General features: G+C 37.4%; 1 protein-coding gene across 14 annotated transcripts in view; it reads left to right on the top strand.

Annotated features, from left to right (window-relative positions):
* Positions 1 to 24361, top strand: part of SENP7 (SUMO specific peptidase 7) — a 170879-nt gene that overhangs the window by 17069 nt on the left and 129449 nt on the right. For 5 of the 14 annotated variants that reach the window (XM_082839381.1, XM_082839373.1, XM_082839377.1 and 2 more), the window contains 3 exons: positions 23 to 122; positions 1144 to 1236; positions 12843 to 12895. In XM_082839381.1, coding sequence (XP_082695507.1) covers positions 1197 to 1236; positions 12843 to 12895 — 93 coding nt within the window. In that variant the 5' untranslated portion in view covers positions 23 to 122; positions 1144 to 1196. Of the gene's footprint in view, positions 1 to 22; positions 123 to 1143; positions 1237 to 5217; positions 5249 to 12842; positions 12896 to 20088; positions 21148 to 21193; positions 21264 to 22421; positions 22507 to 24361 lie in introns of those variants that run through there. The other 9 variants (XM_082839370.1, XM_082839369.1, XM_082839374.1 and 6 more) reach the window with 7 other exon arrangements.

Genomic DNA, 24361 nt, shown 5'->3' with positions numbered 1-24361 from the left:
CTGAAGTATTTCTGCTTTTCAGCCATTCCTGCCATGTAAGACACTCCCCCCCCCCCCCCCCCCCCCCGGCCCAATAGGATCATCACCTGGAGGCTTACTTTTAGCTCCGCACAGGCCACACTGTAAGTAAGAAGCAAGGCTCAAGAAGCACAAACCTGGTCTCTGGCAATGAGCTGGACGAGTCCCTTTACTGGCCTTGGTAAAATGGGGGAGGGGGAGCGGATGTTAAACTGTTGGAACATTCCAGTATCATCTTGCCTCTGGAGCGCTCTGCTGAATTTTGTGAAACTTACTGTGATTAAAGCTTACACAGTAAAAAAAAAAAGTTATTCAAATATGTACATTACGGCTAATAAAGTAGGACAATTTTCTAAACTGATGGGTCCTATGAAAGGACAAAAAAAGCAGTCTGCAAGTACTAGTCGTTGAGTTCGAGGTCAGGGTTATTCCTTTAAGTACTGTAATAAAAATTAGCGGCACAAATTCGTTTACACCCACCCACTTTCTAGCATCTCAGCATTTTATGTTTTAAAAAATTGAGGTGCAGCTTATCTTTTTTCCTGGCCTTTAAAAATGGTGAGTTTGAAGAGATCCTTTCTATTACTCTGACATTCTCTCCTCAGCTGACCTTATTGATTTCCACTCCAACTGCTAAACCAGCAGCTAGGCTATTGATTTTTGTCGTCTTAAAATCTTTTTTTCTGAGTCTGAGGAAGCGCCTTGAGGACAAATATATGGGAGAGTCCATGAGGAAAGTAGTAGCATAAAAGGACTAACGTTTTGTTCTCATATTTCCGGGGTCCCCTCGCGGGATTCAGTGAAGTGGAGGAATTTCTAAAGTTTCCCCGGTTTAGTTTTTAGTCAACTTAATCTTCAAAGTCAACAAAGCCTTGACGATCTCGGGCTAAAACCTAGCACCCAGTCTCAGTTTCTAACAGGGGCAGAGACAATGAAAACAGCGTCACTTAATAAGCACTTGCGACGGTAGCCCGCAGAGAAAACTACCCCCAGGAAGTGATTTCCGGGTGGAGGTGGGAGGGGTGGCTAATTTCCGGTCTGAGGGCCGGCGACGGCTCTTGCGCAAGCGCAGTTCACATTTTCCTGGCTTTTTTTTTCCCCCTCCCCTCCCCCTCCCTTCCCCAGCCTGAGGGGTCTTGAGGTGACAGCGACTGCGATTCCAGCAGGAGGAGGAGAAGATGGACAAGGGGAAGGCCGGGCGACGGCGATCTTCATCCGGTGAGAAAGGGTCGGAGGAGGGCTGAGCATATTGTTTCCTACCTCGGGCAAAGCGGGGGAACAGGCGACGACGGGTGCTGCGGCCCGGAGCTGCGAGGGCTCGGGCTCCGGCTCGGGCTCGGACTCGGGCGCGGCGGGGAGGGGAGGAGGTGAGGGGAGTGGGGAGTGGAATGGAGTGGGGTGGAGGGGCGCGCACAATGGAGGGTTCCCGGGTCTCGCGGGCCCCTGCGAGTCGAAGACCCACTCCGAGCTGTCATCAAAGCCTCGGCCGCTCTTCACCCCGTCACCCCTTTTCATTTTTGTCCTTCTCCCGCGAGCACCCTCCTTGGGTCTCATCGGCCTGCGGCTCTTCCCGGTTGGCTTGCCGCTCTCCTGCCACGCCTTCCTCGTAATTCCACCAGTGTTCCAGTTTCATTTCCAGCTTCTCAGCGCCTACTTTCCTCTCTTCCTTTGATTCTCGACTTTGGCTCTTTCTCCCCCCTGTACCTCTTGGCAGGTAAAAGCAGCAAAGAAGGAAAGGTTGGGCATGTTAATTGACACTTCATTCCTCGTCTAAGTGCTGCAAGCAACGTGTCTTGCTTGGTCTTCTGAGCCGGCCCTCTTAATAACGTTTTTATTTTCCAGATACCCCCTTCTTCCAAAAGCGATTCAAAAGTCGAACAAAGGATTTGAAGCCATGTTTCGTTGTGTTTTTATTCTCAGCGTGTTTTTGAAATTGTTTTGCTGCTTAAATGACTGTCTTCAGTTTTGGGTACTACATCTTAGAAACACAAAAGTGGAGGTGTAAGACGCGAGGTCGAGCCCCTCCCAGTCAGCAAGTTTCTGTCAAAGATCTCATCCATTAAGGGTACCGCAGTTTCTGTATTAAGTCCTGTGGACTTACCAGAGGAGGAGGGGACAAGGGCTCTTTAATAAGCTTACACTCTAGTACACTAACATTCAGTGAATCAATTATTTCATTAAATTTTCTTATTTATTATTGTGCCATCTGTTGTTGCATAGACAGTCTATGCAGTCTATTTAGACAATTCTACATTTATTTAGGAGTGCCCTTGTGGCAGTGTGCCTCAAACTTTTTTGGCCACAAAGGAGCGTGAACATGGATCTCTGGGACATTGCTTAAAGTAGCTTAAATTCCTCTTCATAAGCAACCAGTATTACCATTTGTGTGTGTGTGTATTCTAGAGATATTCTTTGCTGTTGAAAGTATATGTATGTATTATATATATACATATATACACACATATGTATGTATGTATATGCCTTCAATAGATCGGTGTTTGTTTTAATATACTTTTTTCTCCCCTAAAACCTTCAAGTGAAATTGACACATAAGGCCTATGCACAGTGTTTATCAGGTGTCATTTGTGTGCTTCCTCACACAGAACTTTAGGGGTAGTCATACCTCAGTTTAACATGCACAGCCTTTTTTCAATAAAAGCTTTTCTCCTTGGCTTAGTACGTTGTTTTGGGGGTAAGGGCAAGATATTAGCCTTGTTCTTCAGCAAATCCCATCCTCTTTACCTGGTTACACTTAGATTTATTTATCTATTTATTACAGTTAATTTGGTGCAAGTAGTTGTGGGAAGTACAATTTGAGAGTAAAATTGTTAATTCTTTTTAAATTTTATTTATTTATTTATTTATTTTGTGGTACACGGGCCTCTCCCGTGTGGCCTCTCCCGTTGCGGAGCACAGGCTCCAGACGCGCAGGCTCAGCGGCCATGGCTCACGGGCATAGCCGCTCCGCGGCATGGCATGTGGGATCTTCCCGGACCGGGGCACGAACCCATGTCCCCTGCATCGGCAGGTGGACTCTCAACCACTGCGCCACCAGGGAAGCCCTTAAAATTGTTAATTCTTAAAAGACGTTGATATTTATGTGAGCTATCCCTCTGGAGAGGATTTCTTTTTCTGCTGACTTCCCTTTTGGAGCTGTCCTTTCTGAAAAGTAATTGTTAATGTATAGTAAAAACCATTCTCAGATCTAATATTAACTAGCTGTTCTCCAGTATTCATCTGGTTTTAAGAGATGAATATTAATTTTTAAGAATGATTCTTTTCTGAATAGTGTATATTTAATTTTCTCACATAGATTCTCAGAAACAGAACAATCAGTTGGCTTAAAGGGCTTCTGAATTCTGTGTGACATTTATGTGCATGCAGTTGCCATTTCATTAGGAGGGTTGCTAACTGGAACTTGAATGACTGGAAGTGACATTTATCATCGTGAGAATTTCATAAGTACCCAAAGGTAAAATTTTGATTAATAACAGGAAGAATTCTAAGTTAGAGGTATAAGGAAGGCGGATAGCAGTCGAGAGAGAAAACAAGATATGAAGTTTCAAGTTTCCTCTGTGAGACTGCACTAGGTTTTCCTAAACTTTCTCCTGAACAAGGAAGAACTATGAAGGGTTACATAGTGTATTGCTCAAAACTCTTTTAGTTGCAAGTAGCGGAAACCCAATTCCAGGTGGTTTAAGCAAAACAAAAAAACAAGCATTTGTGGACTTACATAACTGACAGCTGTAGGAGTTGGATGGCTTCTGGCATGGCTGTATCTGTTTTAGGCACTGGTTCTCAAGGTATGGTCTGGGAACCTCTGGATTCCCTGAGTCCCTTTTGGGTCTGTGAGCTTACACGGTTTTTCATAATTTTAAGACATTGTTTGCCTTTCCCTCTTAATCTTCTACCTGTGTACAGGACAGTTTTCCAGAGGCTACATGACATGTATCACAACAAATTGAATGCAGAAGCATATAGAGGAAATCATCTGTCTTTTATTAAGTCAGATGTTAAAGAGAGTTGCAAAAAGTAAAATAATGCCATTGTTCTCAATGTTTTGAAACTAAAGTTATTTAAAAAATAGTTACGTTAACATGCATTGTGTTATTGTTTTTAAATGAGTTAATAAAGAAAAATTCTGTAAGTAGAAGAACCACGAAAACTCTGATTGCCCTACTTTTCTGGAATGTGGCCATGAATCAAGAATCAAGCATAAAACACCTCTAAGCATGAGAGGAGAAATCACATGGTTTGTATGCTAAAGTTCACTCATGAGAAGCTTCTGAAGGCTTTCTTCCTATTATATTGAATCTATGTGTTTAAGTTATTTATTATCCCAATAAAGATGAATATCCTATTTCCAGGTTTCCAGCATATCAAAGCAGTGAATTAGATGGGGACACAGATAAAAAATTATTGGTACCAGAGACAGGTCTAGTGACAGTTGAATGAAATAATAAAGTGCTAATGGTCATTCAAGGGAGCATGACCATTAGAAATGTTTAACAACAACAAAAGTATAACAGATATATTAGAGTCATAGATCACAACTTCCAAATGAATTTTTGAATTAAAACAGGAAAGTTGAAGTAAATTTCAAGTTATCAACTGTTCAGGCAACAACTTTGGAGATCTGTGTTCATTCTCATTTGCAGTTAAGGATAGATAAGTTTTTTTAGTACTTAGGTACTAAACAGCATGCTAAGAATTTTACAGATGTTATAATTCTTTCGAAAACCTTCTGAGGTGGTTATTATTATTTCTGATATACAGATGAGGAACCTGGAATTTAGGGAGGGTAAGCAACTGTTAGCAATACAAGAAGCAGAGCCAGGATTCAAAATCTGGTCTTTCTGATTACAAAACATATAATTTAAATCTTTTTTACTGTCATAGGATGTTAGTGAACCTTACTTGGAAAAAAGGTTTGATGGACAAATAAATGGGACAACTGTAGTTATAAGAAAATTTTATTTACTGCAGGATTTTTCAGAGCTTTTGCTGTGCTACTATACATTCTGCCTCTCCAAGAGATTGAACATGCAGTGTTTTTCAGACTTGCTTGATTTTGAAACTCTTCCCTCCTCCCCCAGTTTCAGCTTGAGGATCTAGTGTCCCATGATGATACACCTTTCTTTTTTCAGTAGGTCCAGGTGATGGCTGCATATTATGCAGTGTCTGATGAACCATAATTGAAGTTCAAAACCAGAATCTACAATTAATCATGGTAAAACTACTTTATTTGCAGTGATGTTAGCTGAAGCCATTGGAATGGATAGGATTACCCACAGAAAGAGTATGGAGTGAGAAAAATCTTGAATCACATATATTTAATTTCAAAGTAAGGAGGAAGAGACACTGGTGAGCAGTTAGGCAGATTAGAAGGAGTATGATAGGTTTGGGAAGTAAGGGAGAGTGAATGCAATGTAAATCAGAGAGTTAAAGCAGTATGAGGATGCTGGATTTGGCAATTAGTAGGTCACTTTTTTTTTTTACCACTGATTTTAGTAGAGCAATAGGGACAAAAGCCAGATTTCAAGAGGCTAAATGAATGAGTGGTGGTGAGGAAATAGAAGATGAGATGTGCATTAAAGATTTTGGAACAAGCTTGAGTATGAAATTAAGTAGAAAGGATTATTTAAAAAAGACTATAAAAATCAGGTTTGTATGGCATGGGAAAGGGTTCACTGGAGAGAGAATGATATCCGGTAGGAGATAATTGATAGGGTGAAGTCTTAGAAGAAATGGGGGAGGATAGACTCAAGACAGTTTGTTAAATAAGACTTGTGTAAAGGTGGGAAGATGGATAAAGATATAGATAAATTTTGAGAAGTTAAGGATATTGCAATCATGGCTTCTAAGTGAAATAGGCAAGATCATCTTTTGAGAAAGAGGGACTTTGAGGTGGTATTGGGAGCTCAAAATAGAGTAGGAGGTCAATTAGGGATGAATAAAAGAGCTATTGGGCTTCCCTGGTGGTGCAGTGGTTGAGAGTCCACCTGCCGATGCAGGGGACACGGGTTCGTGCCCCAGTCCAGGAAGATCCCACAGGCCGTGGAGCGGCTGGGCCCATGAGCCATGGCCGCTGAGCCTGCACGTCCGGAGCCTGTGCTCCGCAACGGGGGAGGCCACAACAGTAAGAGGCCCGCGTACCGCAAAAAAAAAAAAAAAAAAAAAAGAACTATTAACTAATTTTGAAAAGGTATTTGTTAAAACACGTGTGCGTCTGTACATAGTACCAGTTGTGGTTACTACAATTATGACTTTCTTTAGCAGTGCTAATCAGTCTAGGAGCAAGAATTTGGGGGGAATAAAAGAATTTAGTTTTACTTAGGGTTAAAGGGTATTATACGATGTGGAGGTAAAAAATGGGATCAGTGCGAGTGAGGAAATGGAAGGGTTAAAGGACAGTATGTTGTAGAATGAGAGGTTCACATTTGTGAGCTTGAGAAGTGTAACCCTATTAAATCTATTTGTGAATGCATGTTGTTGAAATGGGAATGTGATATGAAGCAGTTTGTTGGACTAGAGTAAATTAAGATGAGTCCATTGTATTGAGTGATTTGATTTATGAAAGTTTTAGAGCTTCGGTATGATGGTAGGTTTTAATGATAGAGAGGGAAACTATGAATCAAGTATCAGAATATTCTAGGAATGTTGGAAAGGGTCTTGGGTCAGTACATGGCAATTACAATATGGGTGAGGTAATAATACATACAAGTTATGGGAATTTTAAAGGAGGAATTATTGCAATAAGGATGAATATTAATTGGAAGTGGTGGCAGGGGGAGGAGGTTGTTAATCCCTTCCCCTGTTTTTATAAGTGGGAGAAGAATATTCTTGAGAGAGTCTTAAAAAAATAGTGTAGTAAATAAAAAGATGTATAATGTATAATTATGTAATAAAAAGGATTCAGTTAAACTGAGGTGGAGGAAATGTTCAAGGAGAAGATTCAGAATTTAAGGAAATTGTATTGACTTTGGAAAGGAATTTGGTGGGCTGGGGAAGAGCTAGAGAAGAGTGTAGATGAAAACTATACCTCAATAAAAAAAAAAAACAAAGAGAATATTAAAAAGACATGTACTCAAGGGTCAAGTTAAAAAAAAAATGTAGTGGAAAGGGTAGAGTGGCATTACCTAAGAGATGAGAGAATAGCAAGGTAATAAGCTGTAGGGATTGAAATCTAGGGTGGTGAATGTGATTCCCAAGCCTGGTGATAGAAGGCAGAGGATTGGAAAGTAGATTAGAGGGGGGATATGGTAACACAGGGAGTGGGTTATGTATAGGACTGAGTAGCTCTAAAGATTCAGACTGGAACTTTGCTGTAATGGTGCTGTCTCAAACCTGCCTCTCAGATATATAACTCTAATGTGAGTCTTCAGTAATTTAGGAGGCTGGCTAACGTGAGCTGCTTCATCACATATACCTATATTGATAACTCACTTCTTGGCTTCTTGACTTAGCATTGCATTGTCCTCCCACCCATTTCTCCCTGTCTAAAACTTATTATCTAAAACTTACTTCAAAGCCCAGTTCAATTGTGCCTTTTCAAGAACTATCTCCTAATTAACTCAAACTTAAAAAATATTCCTATTTTTGAATTTCCATGGGTGTTTGCGCCTCTTATGTGATGTTTGCCAGATTCCATCATATATTCTAGCTTGCTGAATTGTTTAATGTCTGCTTTTATACCGTTAACTCTGTGACAGGGGCTGTCTTATTCATTTCCTATCCCCATAGCATCCAGCATGCCTAGAGTGTTCTGGTTAAGAATTCCACCTCTGGAATCAGACCAGTGATGGATTAACATGGTGACCTTGGGCAAGTTATTTGTATTTTTCAAACCTAAATTCTTCATCTATAAAATGGAGATAATGCCATTACTGAACTCACAAGACTTGTAAGATTAAATAAAATAATTTGTGTAAAGTACTTAGCATAGTGCCTGGCAATGGTAATTACTGTTGTTTAAAATAAATGTTTATGTAATATATGAATGAATGGTTCCACAAGCTCCTTGAGAAAAAGTCATGCTTTCTGATTATTTGACATATATATATAATGGGAATAATTAGAGCGATTTTTCTGTATGCTAATGTAAATACATTAAGGTTTCTTAAAGAGGGGTATTTTAGTATAAAATATTGTAATAATAATAGTTATTTATTTGCAGTATTTGCCAGATATACTCTAAATACTTTAATATAGACGATCTCCCTTTATTTTGAAATATAGTTGATTTATTGTGTTTGTTTCAGGTGTACAGCAAAATGATTCAGCTGTATATATGTTTTTCAGATTATTTTCCATTATAGGTATTACAAGATATTGAATATTGTTCCCTGTTTTGTACAGTAAATCCTTGTTGCTTATCTATTTTATGTATAGTAGTTTGTATCTGTTAATCCCATACTTGTAATTTATCGTTCTGCCCACTCTCTTTCCCCTTTGGTAACCATAAGTTTTTTTTTCTATGTCTGTGAGTCTGTTTCTGTTTTGTATTTAGATTCATTTGTATTAATTTTTACATTCTGCATACAAGTGATCGTATATTTATCTTTTTATGACATTTCACTTAATATGATATTCTCTGGGTCCATTCATGTTGCTGCAAATGGCAATATTTCATTCTTTTTTATGGCTGAGTAATATTCCATTATATGTATATATGTGTGTGTGTGTGTGTGTGTCTACACACACCGCATCTTCTTTATCCAGTCATCTGTTGATACACACTTAGGTTGCTTCCATGTCTTGGCTGTTATAAATAGTGCTGCTATGAACATTGGGGTGCATGTATCTTTTTGAATTAGAGTTTTCGTCTTTTCTGGATATATGCCCAGGAGTGGGATTGCTGAATCACGGTAGCTCTGTTTTTTGTTTGTTTGTTTTTTTATTTAATTTATTTATTTTATTATTTTTGGCTGCGTTGGGTCTTTGTTGCTGCGCGCGGGCTTTCTCTAGTTGCCGCGAGCGGGGGTTACTCTTCATTGCAGTGCGTGGGCTTCTCATTGCAGTGTCTTCTCTTGTTACAGAGCACGGGCTCTAGGTGCATGGGCTTCAGTAGTTGTGGCATGCGGGCTTCAGTAGTTGTGGCTCGCAGGCTCTAGAGCGCAGGCTCAGTAGCTGTGGAGCATGGGCTTAGTTGCTCCATAGCATGTGGGATCTTCCTGGACCAGGGCTTGAACCCATGTCCCCTGCATTGGCAGGTGGATTCTTAACCACTGCGCCACCAGGGAAGCCCCTCCAGTTTTTGTTTTTATTTTTTAATTATTTAAAAAAATATTTATTTTATTTTATTTATTTATTTTGGCTGTGTTGGGTCTTAGTTGCAGCATGTGGGGTCTTTGTTGTGGTGCTCAGGCTTCTCTTCTCTCTAGTTGTGGTGTGCAGGTTCCAGAACATATGGGCTCTGTAATTGTGGCGTGTGGGGTCCAGAGCGCATGGACTCTGTAGTTTGTGACACGTGGGCTCTCTCTTTGAGGCATGCGAGCTCAGTAGATGTGGCCCCGTGGCATGTGGGATCTTAGTGCCCCAACTAGGGATCGAACCCATGTCCCCTGCATTGGAAGGAGGATTCTTTACCACTGGACCACCAGGGAAGTCCCCATTTTTTGTTTTTAAAGGAACCCACATACTGTTTTCCATAGTGGCGGTACCAACTTACATTCCCACCAACAGTGTAGGAGGATTCCCTTTTCTCCACACCCTCTCCAGCATTTATTATTTGTAGACTTTTCCATGATAGTTATTCTGACTGGTGTGAGGTGATACCTCATTGTAGTTTTGATTTCCATTTCTCTAATAATTAGCGACATTGAGCATCTTTTCATGTGCCTTTTGGCCATCTGCATGTCTTCTATGGAGAAATGTGTACTTAGGTCTTCTGCCCGTTTTTTGATTGAGTTGTTTTGTTTTTTTGATATTGAGTTGTATGAGCTGTTTGTATATTTTGGAAATTAAGCTCTTGTCAGTCACATTGTTTGCAAATATTTTCTCCCATTCTGTAGGTTGTCTTTTCATTTTGTTGATGGTTTCCTTTGCTGTGCAAAAGGTTTTAAGTTTGATTAGGTCCCATTTGTTTATTTTTGCTTTTATTTCTTTTGGGAGACTAGACTATGTCACTTTAATCTTGGCAATTGAAAAGCTGATATTGTCCCCTTTTTAGAGATGAGACACTGAGTCTCAGAGAAGTCACAGCTAGTAAGCCAAGATATAAATTTAGGTTGTTGGACTCTAATATTTTTACTCTAGAACACTGTGCTATACCAGACAGTCACAAGCAGCGATGCATCATTTATTAAAATGCTCTAATACCAACCTAGTATCAGATGGAGCAACTCAGTTATAGAACCCCTAAAATTTTGGGAAGTCACAATAGTAGTCACTAAAAGAAATGTACAAACATTCTGCAAAATAGGATAGAAGCATTTTTAACTCAATGAGTCTGTCTGTGATTTAAGCAACTGATATTCCTTTTTTAAAAATACATATATTTTATTAAATTGAAAGTTGACTAGAAAGGGAATTTATGTAAGAAAGGTTTTCTTACCATTTATCTAAATGTTGTATATTTTTGGTAGTCTGAGAAATGCTACTTTATTGAAAATTATTTAAATCTATCGAAAGCTTAAGTATAGAAGTTAAAATAATTTTTACATCAGTGATTGCTCGAGGAAATGCATATGGTGAAATTCATGCTATTTTCATGAAATGAGAGAAATTATTTCAGCTATATAGATTTCTGGATAAGCTATAGCCCATTCGTTATAACTGTTATTTTAAAGGTTTTTTAATTTTTAAGTTGAGATATTACATACGACACAGTACAGTATCTTTAGTTTGATGATTTTTTATACTTGTATACATACACTTGTATAACTATCACCTAGATCAAGATACGGAACATTTCCAGCATCTCAGAAGGCTAACTTGTATCCCATCCCAGTCAGTCAGTAGTTTTTCCCTGCTCGGGTACTCACACTATCCTAACTAGTATCAACATAGATTTGTTTTACCTGTTCCTGAATTCCACAGAAATAGAATCATACTTTCTTCTGCATCTGTTTTCTTCTGAACGTAATGTCTGTGAGATGTATCCGTGTTGTGCACAGCAGTAATTCGTTCTTTTTTATTACTATGTAGTTTTCAATTAGCAATAATTGCGCCTCGGATAAACCTTGTTGGCTATTATACTGCCACTGTGCAAAGCTTGTAGTTTTCTATTGTATGAAAAGGTTTATCCATGCTCCTGTGATGGACATTTGGATTGTTTTTAGTTTTTGGCTATTAAGAACAAAGATAACTTAACATTCTTATACATGCCTTTTGGTGGACACAGGCACTCATTTCTCTTGATTAAATATCTAGAAATGTAATTGTTGGACATTGAGTAGGCAGGTGTCTAACTTTAGTAGATACTGACTGGCAAAGTAGATGTATTCGTTTACACTCCCACCAGCAATATATGAGACTTCTAGTCTCTTATCAATACTTGGTATTGTCATTCTTTTTAATTTTACCCTTTCCAAGGGCTGTGTAATGGTATTCTCTTACCATTTTAGTTTACACTTCCCTAGTAATAATGAAATTGAGCATATTTTCATATGTTTATTGGCCACTTGGACATTCTTTTTTATGGAGTACCTATTCAAGGCTTTTTCCCATTTTGAAGATTGGGTTGTCTTGCCTTTGCTTTATACGAGTTCTTTATGTGTTCTGGTTATGAATCCTTTGACAGATATATGTATTATACAGTATTATTAACTATAGTCACCATGCTGTACATAGATACATGAATTATAAATAATCTTCCAGTCTGTGGTTTGCCTTCTCACTCAATGATGAGGTTTGGTGAACAGAAGTTTTTAATTTTAATGAAGTTGAGTTTATTAATCCTTTCCTTTATGGATTAGTACTACTTGAGTCTTGTTTGAGAGATCCTTGCGAACCCCAAGGTCATGAAGATATTCCCCTCATTTTTATTCTAGAAGCTTTGTTTGTCTTTGACATTTAAATCTATGATCAATTTAAAAAGAATTTTTGATATAGTGTGATGTTTATTACTTATTTGTTTACCTTGTTTGGTTATCAAATTGTGTCAGCATTACTCATGGAAAAGATCATCCCTTTCCCACTGAATTGCAGTGGTGTGTTTGTCATAAATAGGTGATCACATTTGTGTGGGTCTCTACCATTCATTTTTATTATGAAATTTGTGAGAAATTTCAGTGAATTGTAAGTTCCAGGAAGACTTAGGCTGTGTTTAATTTGCTCACTACACTATACCCACTGGCTAGCACAGTGCCAGACACATGATAGACATTCAGTAATTATTTGTTGACTGAATGAAAGAATCATAAAAGAAAATCCCGTAGAAGTCTGAAAAATGTTGGTGAGGAAAGACTTAAGCTGTTCTCTGTTGCATAAATGCTTAGATATGTAGCCCTCACCTTGTGTTCTCCACCCCTGTGGCCCCCCACCCCCCATTATAAGAATTTATCTGGTCTTATGGTTCAACCAACATAAATCGAAGACCTACTGGATACTAGGATTTTTGCCAAGGAATTTCTTATTGAGTTCTTAGAACCAACTTTCTTTTTTCAGTTGTCATCATATGTATATTGTTTAATTGAGAAATTTTGTGAGAATCTGCTACTCTTTGATTATTTTTGACCTTTAGTCCTTCAGGTTCTATAAAATGTATCAATGTAAATTGTAAATGTATCAAGCTAATTTGAAACAAAAGATAACTGAAAAGATTTATTCTGTTATGTTATCTCATTTAATGTTAAATTATAATTTTTACTATGTCTTTGTAGAAATTGTCACAGAAGGGAAAAGGAAAAAGCCTTCATCTTTGGAGTTACATAAGGTATGTATTAGTTTTGCTCTTAACCTTTGCATTATCTTTAGAGTTAATAATATTGAAAGTATTTTGGTATTTGTCTTTTTAATAAAATTTTAGGGAAAATACTGTAAATCCATAATTAATCAGTGTTCTTTTGGGAATGGTATATCCTAATAAACCAAGGGTTAGCTAGGAAACCCTTTCTGGGACCAGCCTTGTTTAAATCATTGTAAAATTTTCCAGTATACTTTCCAAGTCTTATTTTAGATTTATATAGAACAGAACTCATTTCTTTGATGACTGAATATATTAGAGCACCTGAGATTCATTCACTTATGATACTGTAGATGTTGAAGGGTTGTATTCAAGTCATGTGCTGAAATTTACTGTTTGGAATATGTATGTATGTCCTTTTAAACATACTTTTTTTTCATTTATTTATTTCTTTTATATAAGCCAAGAGTAGCAAAACAAGTAAAATGAAGTTTCTACCTACATAGAGGTGTTTAAAAAAATTTAATCTGTGTTTTTAGAAAGATAATCTTTTTTCCTATAGAATTTTGTGATTTAAATGCCATAGTACCTTGATTTGCATTATAATAATTTATTAGAGACTTTTCTCTGACACATTCTAATTATACACAGAGGACTTTAATTTGGTATATTTTTTGGAACAAAGAGGGACAAGAAGAAATCATAAAGGAGGGCTGTGAGAGGAATCAAGAGTACCTTACAAGACCGCACAGAGAGCATGGCTTTGGATACTCTTTTTCTACCTTGGCTTACTTCAGATTTTGTGGGGTGTGGTTTCTTCATTTAAAATTCTGGGACTTCCCTGGTGGCACAGTGGTTAAGAATCTACCTGCCAGTGGAAGGGACATGGGTTCTATCCCTGGTCCAGGAAGATCCCACATGCCGCAGAGCAACTAAGCCCGTGCGCCACAGCTACTGAGCCTACACTCTAGAGCCTGGGTGCCACAACTACTGAAGCCCGTGCTCCTAGAGCCTGTGTTCCGCAACAAGAGAAGCCACCGCCATGAGAAGCCCACACACCACAGTAAAGAATAGCCCCCACTTGCCGCAACTAGAGAAAGCCCATGCACAGCAACACAGCCAAAAAAAGAAAAAAAAAGAAAAAATTCTGGATTTAGGGAATCCAGGCGGTTCAGTGGTTAGGACTCCATGCTTTCACTGCTGTGGGCCCGGGTTCGATCCCTTGTTAGGGAACTAAGATCCCATAAGCTGTGCCATTCAGCCAAAAAAATTCTGGATTTAGCTTAAGTGAGGTAGATGAGGGAGTTAAAAAAGAAATTTACATTGTTATTATACCCAGTTTTATTATTTATTTATGTATTTGATTTTTAAGAATTTTTATTGGCGTATAGTTGATTTACAAGGTTGTGTTAGTTTTAGGTGTACAGCAAATAAATCAGTTATACATATATCCACTCTTTTTTAGATTCTTTTCCCATGTAGGTCATTACAGAGTATGGAGTAGAGTTCCCTGTGCTATACAGGGAACTTATTAGTTATCTATTTTATGTGTAGTAGTGTGTATATGACAATCCCAGTCTCCCAGTTTATCCCTCCCCCACCCCTTTCTCTTCTAGTAACCATAAGTTTGTTTTCTACATCTGTGACTCTATTTCTGTTTTGTAAATATGTTCATTTGTACCAGTTTTTAGGTGCCACATATAAGCAATATCATATGATATTTGTCTTTCTCTGTCTGACTTACTTTACTCAGTGTGACAATCTCTAGGTCCATCCTTGTTACTGCAAATGGCATTATTTTGTTCTTTTTTATGGCTGAGTAATACTCCACTGTATATATATGTACCACATCTTCTTTATCCATTCCTCTGTCGATGGACACCTAGGTTGCTTCCATGTCCTGGCTATTGTAAATAGAGCTGCAATGAACATTGTGGTACATGACTCTTCCTGAATTATGGTTTTCTCAGGGTATATGCCCAGTAGCGGGATTGCTGGGTCATATGGTAGCTCTATTTTTAGTTTTTTAAGGAACCTCCATACTGTTCTCCTTAGTGGCTGTATCAGTTTACATTCCCACCAACAGTGCAAGAGGGTTCCCTTTTTTTCTCCACACCCTCTCCAGCATTTATTGTTTATAGATTTTTTGATGATGGCCATTCTGACTGGTGTGAGGTGATACCTCATTGTAGTTTTGATTTTCATTTCTCTAATAATTAGTGATGTTGATCATCTTTTCTTGTGCTTTTTGGCCATCTGTATGTCTTTGGAAAATGAGAAAAATGTACATTTAGATCTTCCATTAAAAAAATTATTATTATTATTATTATTTTGGCCACACCGCATGGCATGTGGGATCTTAGTTCCCTGTCCAGAGATTGAACCCCCACCCCCTACATTGGAAGTGTGGTGTCTTAACCACTGGACCGCCAGGGAAGTCCCTGTTTGTTTTTTTGATATTGAGCTGCGTGAGCTGTTTGTATATTTTGGAGATTAATCCCTTGTTGGTCTCTTCATTTGTGAATATTTTCTCCCATTTTGAGGGTTGTCTTTTTGGTTATGATTTCCTTTGCTGTGCAAAAGGTTTTAAGTTTAATTAGGTCCCATTTGTTTGTTTTTATTTTCATTACTCTAAGAGGTGGATCCAAAAGATATCGCTGCTATTTATGTCAAGAGTGTTCTGCCTATGTTTTCCTCTAAGAGTTTTATAGTATCTGGCCTTACATTTAGGTCTTTTTTCAAAAAAACCTATATATTTATTTATTTTTGGCTGCATTGGGTCTTCATTGCTGTGCGCAGGCTTTCTCTTGTTGTGGCAGGCGGGGGCCACTCCCATTGCGGTGCATGGGCTTCTCATTGCAGTGGCCTCTCTTGTTGCGGAGCACGGCTCTAGGCACATGGGCTTCAGTAGTTGTGGCATGCGGGCTCAGTAATTGTGGCTTGCGGGCTCTAGAGCGCAGGCTCAGGAGCTGTGGCACACGGGCTTAGTTGTCCCGTGGCACGTGGGAACCTCACGGACCAGGGGTCGAACCCGTGTCCCCTGCATTGGCAGGCAGATTCTCAATCACTGGGCCACCAGGGAAGTCCCCATTTAGATCTTTAATCCAATTTGAGTTTATTTGTGTGTATGTATACCTGGTTTTAAATACCTCTGTATTGACTGCCACTTCTTTTCTGCTTAATACCTTCAGTGAAGTGAAATGCTTTGCTTTAGGACATTGGTTTATGCATCTTGCTCTGAAGCTCCACCATTAGAAATTCATAATTTGTATTATGAATTTGTATTATGAGTGTACTGACTAAATACATTTCTCTTATTTTTAGTTGTACAGCAATGTTTTTTAAAACTGTTAATTTTCAAGTAACTTTAAATTTACAGAAATAGTACAGTTTCCATCTACCCTTCACTCAGCTTCCCCCAGTGTTAATGTCTTACATAACCATAGTACAGTTATCAACATAAAGAAGTTAACATGGGTATATTTTAAACTATAGACATTATTTGAATTTCTTCAATTTTTTCACTAATGTCATTTTTCTGTTTTAGGATCCAATTCAGGATCTCACATTGCATTGATTTCCTTAAGTCTATGACAGTTCTTGTCTTTTTTCTTTCATGACCATGACACTTTTAAAGAATACTAGGCAATATTTTGTTGAATCCTTAAGTTTGGGTTTGTCTTATGTTTCTAATCATGTGTGATTAGATTAAGGTTGTGGCTTTTTGAGAACAATACCACAGAAGTGTTGTGCCCTTCTCAGTTGTCCTATCAGGGGTACATAATGATGGCATGTCTTATTACTGGTGATGTCAGTCTTGATCACCTGGTTAAGATGGTGTCTGTGTGGTTACTCCATTGTAAAGTTATTTTTTATCTTTAATAAATAGATATCTTGGGAGAGATATCTTGTGTTTTTTCTCCCAGTTTTATTGAGGTATAATTGACATATAGCACTCCATAAGTTTAAGGTGTACAATATAATGATTTTTCTTACATACATCATGAAATGATTACCACAGTACAGTAGGTTTAGTGAACATCCATCATCTCATATAGATACAACATTAAAGAAATAGAAAGAAATTTTTTCCCTTGTGATGAGAACTCTTTTGTTTTATTCTTTTAACAACTTCTATTTATAACGTACATCAGTGTTCATTTCTTTATCATGTTGTATGTTACATCCCTAGTACTTATTTATCTTACAATTGGAAGTTTGTATTGGGAGAGATATTTTGAATCTATGCAAATATACTGTTTCTTCTTAAACTTTCACCCACTGTTTTAGCATTTAACAGTGGATCTTGCTTGCAACAGTTAAAATACGATATTCTATTGGTGACTTTCTATTTTCTTCATTCCCTCTATATTTATTAAAATTCTTCTGGAATGGATAGCTGTCCCTCTTGTCTCATTTATTCAATTATTTACATATATCAACATGGACTTATAGGTATTTATTTTATTTTATGTGTTATAATCTACTACTGTCATTACTGGTTTTGTTGATCAAAGTATTCCAGCTTTGGCATTGGAAGTTCTTTCAGGATGGCTCTTGTGCCCTTTTGACATGCTCCTATGTTTGTTTGTTTGTTTTTTTGAGCTCTTCCTTACTTTCTGGTACTATAAGATACTTTCCAAGGAGCTCTGTTTTTTTAAATTCAAGAATAGTATTCAGAAACCCAGCTCAGGGTGCTAGATGTGCTCATTGCTGCTGGGGTGTCATCATTTCTAGGCTCTCTCAATAAACAGGACTAGAAGAATATATGTGTACTAACTCATACATATACATACATATCTGTATTTATTTCTCTATCTGCTTATCTATACATCTAAAGAAACCCTCATGAGTTCAGTACTGTTACTTCTGATTCCAATCCAATACCACAGGGCTTATTTTAGCCTGCCCTCTTTCCTTATTTATTTATTTTTTAATATTTATTTATTTGGCTGTGCCGGGTCTTAGTTGTGGCACGCGAGATATTTGTTGCGCCACGTAGGATCTTTAGTTGCAGCATGTGAACTCTTAGTTGCAGCACGCAGGATCTAGTTCTCTGACCAGGGATCAAACCCCCGGCCCCCTGCGGAGTCTTAGCTACTGGACCATCAGGGAAGTCTCCTTCTTCGCTTATTTTTAACTTTTCTGTCTCTCAGTATCTACATTATATTTTCTTATTTGTTCAACCATAATATGCACATGAAGTTGTGGTACTACTGTTTAAAAATGTAGAATTTTTTTAGAATATTGGCATATTAAATTCTTGTTAGCAGTTAATAGTATTGCTTTTTCTCTCAAGGCAGCTAGGGAAATAAATCACTGAAAGGATTGAAGTTTTGATTGGTATAGGGACAAGACTCTGATATATTTTAAGTATTTAAAAAAATATTTCTAAATCAATACTAGATTGTTGTGAAGAAATTAGAAAATTCAGTTGAACAAAAAGAATACCACCTGGACACAGTTAAAATTAACACTGACGTGTATATCCTACTAATTTGTCTGCGTATCTGTATATCTATCTATAATAAACAAATATTTAAATATTAATGGTTGAAAACCACAAAATACTATTTTATTATTTACTTTTTCTACTTAATTACATATTATAAACATTTTCTGAAATCAAGTTTAAAGCATTGCTCAGTAGATACTTATTGGGTACTTAACATGTATTGGACACTATACTAGGCATAAGTACCAGGGAAGCAGTGGTAAACATTTTCAATGACTACATTATATTCAACTGTAGGGATGTATCACAGTTAATTTAACCACTATCCTGTCATTATATTTTTGAATTGTTTTCAGTTAAAAATTATAAATTGTACTGCAGTTATTATCCTTGTAGCTAAATCTTTGGAACATCATTATCTACTAATTATTCCTGGCCTTTTGATAGGTGCTGGAACTAGATTAACTCAAAGCTTATATCTCTGGATAGATGTAGAGTAAGAGTGTGAACACTTTGAATTCTGCTAATGGGGCGATCCATAGTCTTTGGCTTTTTAAATGAGGAGGTTGATACTGAAAACTAAAAACCAAGACTTTCATTCTTCCTTGGTAAGTCATAGCCATATCTTTGAGCAGACCCCAAAGTTTCCCTAAATAATAATTCTACATCTATGTAGTATCTGAAGAAATAAGTGATTAAGGTTCTGAAGTTCTGTATTAAGAATACGGCAGAGATCATTTCAGCTTGTAAGGAGCATATGTTAGCAATGCATAACTTGTCGATAGAATCCAGCATATTCACCCCCCCACCCATTATCTTCTTTTGATAGCATTCTCTTTTTGAGGGCATACTGTAATGAATTAGGTATAAAATGAACCTCAAAGTGACTGTGTGAATTGATTTGCTGAAAGGCTTGTTTAGTATTACATTTGAACATTAGTAAGTAAAATAAAATAAATGTTCTTGAGCTTTGTTTTTGGGAAGTTGTTAGAGTTCTGTCAATGTATTTAAGTATAACTTGAAGGGAAGGGGGTTTAGAACCCTTTTTTGCCTTAAAAGATTAAATTTTGATCTTTAAAGTATTAGGAGAGTATTGAAAATATTTGAAAGTATTAGGAGTCCGTTCTGATTCTTGTAATGGAATTATAATATAGGCTTTGCAGAATCATTAGTGGCTTAGAATCTCTGTTGATTGTACACAATTGAGATCATGATTAAAATTTGTCTATGAATAGATCAGATTGTTGTAAAGAGACAGACATTATTTTTATGATTTAATCATTAAGAAAAAAGTGAGTGTAGAAAAATTTGACGGAGTAGTTAGTTGTACCTAAAATCTGCTTGCCACGCATATACAATATTAGACCGAGAGATTTAGATATGTAATTTATTGACCAGGAAGCTGCAGCAGAGGTTTTTCTGGAGCTTTAAATGTTTATTTATTTTTTCTTGCTTTTAATGGTTGCGTGATAGTCCTATTAAAAAATAAAACATGTGGAAACTGTAGGAAGACACAAAAATGAAAATAAAAATCACTCCTTATATTAGCATTCAGAGCTAGTCACTGGTAAACGTTTTTGTGCATATCCTTTCACATTTGTTTTCCATATATGGATTTTTTTTTGCCTTATAAAAGAGAGATCATTCTGTAGATATGATTTTCTTTATTACTTGTATTGGAAATAATTTCTTATTTGTTCTGGAACATGTTTTTTAATAACTGCTGTACAGTATCTCATTATTTGTCTTTACAATAATTTTATTTGTGTTCTTTTATTATCATTGTTTCTATTTTTTCTATACTATAAATAATATATAGTCTATGTCCCTGTTCATAAATGTTTGTATGTATATACAGTTGGTCCTCGAACACAATGTATTTGAACTGCTTCAGTCCACTTATGCACAGAAGTTTTAAAAATAAATACTATAGTACTACACGATCTGTGGTTGGTTGAACCTGAGGATGTGGAACTATGGATACATAAGGGTGATTATAAAGTTACTCAAATTTTCAATTGCTCAGGGGTTGGTGCCCCAACTCCTGAATTGTTCAGCGGTCTACTGTACTTTGATTTTCAAACCTTTTGATGCTTGTTTAGAGTTTTAATAAATTTCCAGATTTCATATGTTTATGCTTTTAGGGGAAGTAGAGAGCTCCTTTTTTTGAAGATAGGGTAAATTATATTTTGTGTCCATCCTAATGGAAGTATACATGAATATTTATTAGGGTAAATAATTTATTAACATTGAGTCTAATCCACTTATAGGTAAAATAATAAAAACTAATTACTGTGAAAAAAGAATATAAAATCTTCCACAGAAGACATCAGAAGTCTTTTATTTTTACAAAATACTCAACACCTATACCCAACTCTTTAAAAAATATCAGCTGCTATTCTTCAAGTTTGAACTTGGTATCTTTTTAGGTTATTACTAGGGTTGTGTAACAGATTATCCCCAAACTTAGTGGTTTAAACTTACTTGGCTCATGAATCTGCTGTCTGGCCAGGGTTCAGAGATAGCTTTTCTTGGTTTCATTTGGAGTTAGCTAGGTTTGCTTGGGGGCTGAGGCCTGGAATCATCTTAAAGGATCACTCACTCACTTACCTTGATACCTGTGTTTGGAAGCCTCATATATCTTGTTATATATCTGTTCTTTTTAGCCTTCTCATGAAATCTTTGCAGCACAGCAGCTTCAGGGTATCCAAGATTTTTTTTAACCTATGGCTTACGGCTCCCAAGGCATCTATACTGAGAGACAGAGAGAGACGGAAAAAAAGAGGGAGGAAGGAAGGGAAAACACACAAATATTGCTACATGAAAGGTAGGCTGAAGCAGTGTAGCTATACATAATGCTTTTTATGATCTAGCCTTGGAAGTCACAGGCCTGCCCAGATTCAAGGGGAAGGAACATAGACTGCACCTGATGTTGGAGAACGGGTCAGTATCACATTGTAAGAAGAGCATGTGGGTTGTAGAATATTGATATGGCCATGATTGGAAAACACAATATGCCACAGTGTCTAATGTAGGCTAAATATCCTACTCACAAAGGATCCATGGGTGTGAACAGTCTGAAGCCCTTGTCTTACTCCCTGAAAAAACAACTGTTATTCCCTGATTAAGAATACAAAGGAAATGACTGATTTAGAGATAATGTTTTGGCAGATGAAGAATTATAAAGAGGTACCTTTTATATAAATTAAATATAAATAATTAAGATGTTACTGATGCCCAAGAGGATTAACTCCAGGGTACTAATGAAATAAAAGTGTTCAGATACCCTTTCTTCACAATTATTTTATTCTCCTAACTTATTTTTACTCTCATTGAAATCATTTTATCGTTGTCACTGGTTGTAGTTGATACAGTGCTTATATGTTATGTAATAAGCTGAACTTGATGCTTAACCATCATTTATAATGTGAAAGTTAAATTATTTTAAGTTCTAAACAAATGATTTCAAACTTGTGGCTACACTATATCCATCCATTCATTTGTTTATTCAGTATCATGAGCCATACACTTTGGAGATGTAAAGGTGACTAAGGGTGCTCTCTTTAAGGACTTCCACAGTCTGGAGAAGAAGACAGACATGTAGATAAATAATTATAATATAGTATGATATGTGTTAATACAAATTACCAAGTACTAACACCCAGAGAAAGGAATGCCTTGGTGTGGGAGTGTTGACTGTGTGGATAAGAGAATAATTTTGTGCAGAATCTGAGGTATTTAATAGGGGAGAAATAGAGGGAAGAGCATTCTAGGTTGGAGGAGCAGTATGTACAGAGGTGTAGAGATGTATGCTTGAAGAAGGTTGAGCAAACTCAGTGGGGTTGGGGTGTAGAGTGTGATATTTGGATGATGTCAAAGAGCCCAGATTGTTAAGAGTTTTATATATAAGTAATGGGTGCTATTGTTGTATTTTAAGATTGTAGCCATAATTAGATTTGTGTGTTAGAGACCTCTGGGGATAGCGTTTGAAAGATTAAAAGGGAAAAAAAACTGCAAGTAAGAATAGTTAAGAAGTTATTATGGGGGGAACCTTCAAGATGGCAGAGGAGTAAGACGTGGAGATCACCTTCTTCCCCACAGATACATCAAAAATACATCTACATGTGGAACAGCTGTTACAGAACACCTACTGAACGCTGGCAGAAGACCTCAGACTTCCCAAAAGGCAAGAAACTCCCCACATACCTGGGTAGGGCAAAAGAAAAAAGGAAAAACAGAGACAAAAGGATAGGGGTCCTCTGGGCAGGAGCAGCAGATTAAATCTCCACAATCAACTTGATGTACCCTGCGTCTCTGGAATACCTGAATAGACAATGAATCATCCCAAAACTGAGGCGATGGACTTTGGGAGCAACTATACACTTGGGGTTTGCTTTCTGCATCTAATTTGTTTCTGGATTTTTGTTTATCTTAGTTTAGTATTTAGAGCTTATTATCATGGGTAGATTTGTTCATTGATTTGGTTGCTCTCTTCCTTTTATATATATATATATTTTTTCTCCTTTTTCTCTTTTTATGAGTGTGTATGCATATGCTTTCTGTGATTTTGTCTGTATAGCTTTGCTTTTACAGTTTGTCCTAGGGTTATAATGTTTTTTTGGTTTTTTGGGGTGTAGTTTTTCACGCTTGTTATCATTGGTGGATTTGTTTTTGGTTTGGTTACTCTCTTCTTCCTTTCCTTTTTTTTTTCTTTTTAATATTTTAAAAAATTTTTATTATTTTATATTTTTCTCCTCCTTCCTCCCTCCCTCCCTACCTCCCTCCCTCCCTTCCTTCCTTCCTTCCCTTTATCCCTATCTCCTTCCCTTCCTCCCTCCCTCCCTCTCTCCCTTCCTATCTCTCCCTTTTCTTCTGAGCTGCGTGGCTGACAGGGTCTTGGTGCTCCGGCCGGGTGTCAGGCCTGAGCCTCTGAGGTGGGAGAGCCAAGTTCAGGATATTGGTCCACCAGAGACCTCCCGGCCCCACGTAATATCAAACGGTGAAAGCTCTCCCAGAGATCTCCATCTCAGTGCTACGAGCCAGCTCCACTCAATGACCAGCAAGCTACAGTGCTGGACACCCTGTGCCAAACAACTAGCAAGACAGGAACACAACCCCACCCATTAGCAGGGAGGCTGCGTAAAATCATAGTAAGTTCACAGACACCCCAAAACACACCACCGGATGTGGTCCTGTCCACCGGAAAGATGAGTTGCAGCCTAATCCACCAGAACACAGGCATCAGTCCGCTCCACCAGGAAACCTACACAACCCACTGAACCAACCTTAACTACTGGGCCAGACACCAAAAACAATGGGAACTACGAACTTGCTGCCTGCGAAAAGGAGACCCCAAACACAGTAAGTTAAGCAAAATGAGAAGACATAAATACACAGCAGATGAAAGAGCAAGGTAAAAACCCACCAGACCAAATCAATGAAGAGGAAATCGGCAGTCTACCTGAAAAAGAATTCAGAGTAATGATAGTAAAGATGATTAAAAATCTTGGAAATAGAATGGAGGAAATACGAGAAACGTTTAAGAAGGACCCAGAAAACCTAAAGAGCAAACAAACAATGATGAACAGCATAATAAATGAAATTAAAAATTCTCTAGAAGGAATCGATAGCAGAATAACTGAGGCAGAAGAACGGATAAGTGACCTGGAAGATAAAATAGTGGAAATAACTACTGCAGAGCAGAATAAAGAAAAAAGAAGGAAAAGAATTGAGGACAGTCTCAGAGACCTCTGGGACAACATTAAACGCACCAACATTTGAATTATAGAGGTCCCAGAAGAAGAAGAGAAAAAGAAAGGGACTGAGAAAATATTTGAAGAGATTATAGTTGAAAACTTCCCTAATATGGGAAAAGAAATAATCAACTCCAGGAAGCGCAGAGATTGCCATACAGGATAAATCCAAGGAGAAACACACCAAGACACATATTAATCAAACTATCAAAAGTTAAATACAAAGAAAACATATTAAAAGCAGCAAGGGAAAAACAACAAATAATATACAAGGGAATCCCCATAAGG

Source organism: Leucopleurus acutus (genome assembly GCF_964270905.1).
Source record: "Leucopleurus acutus genome assembly, chromosome: 5".
Classification (NCBI taxonomy): Eukaryota; Metazoa; Chordata; class Mammalia; order Artiodactyla; family Delphinidae; genus Leucopleurus; species Leucopleurus acutus.
This window is presented reverse-complemented; position numbering and strand designations above follow the sequence as displayed.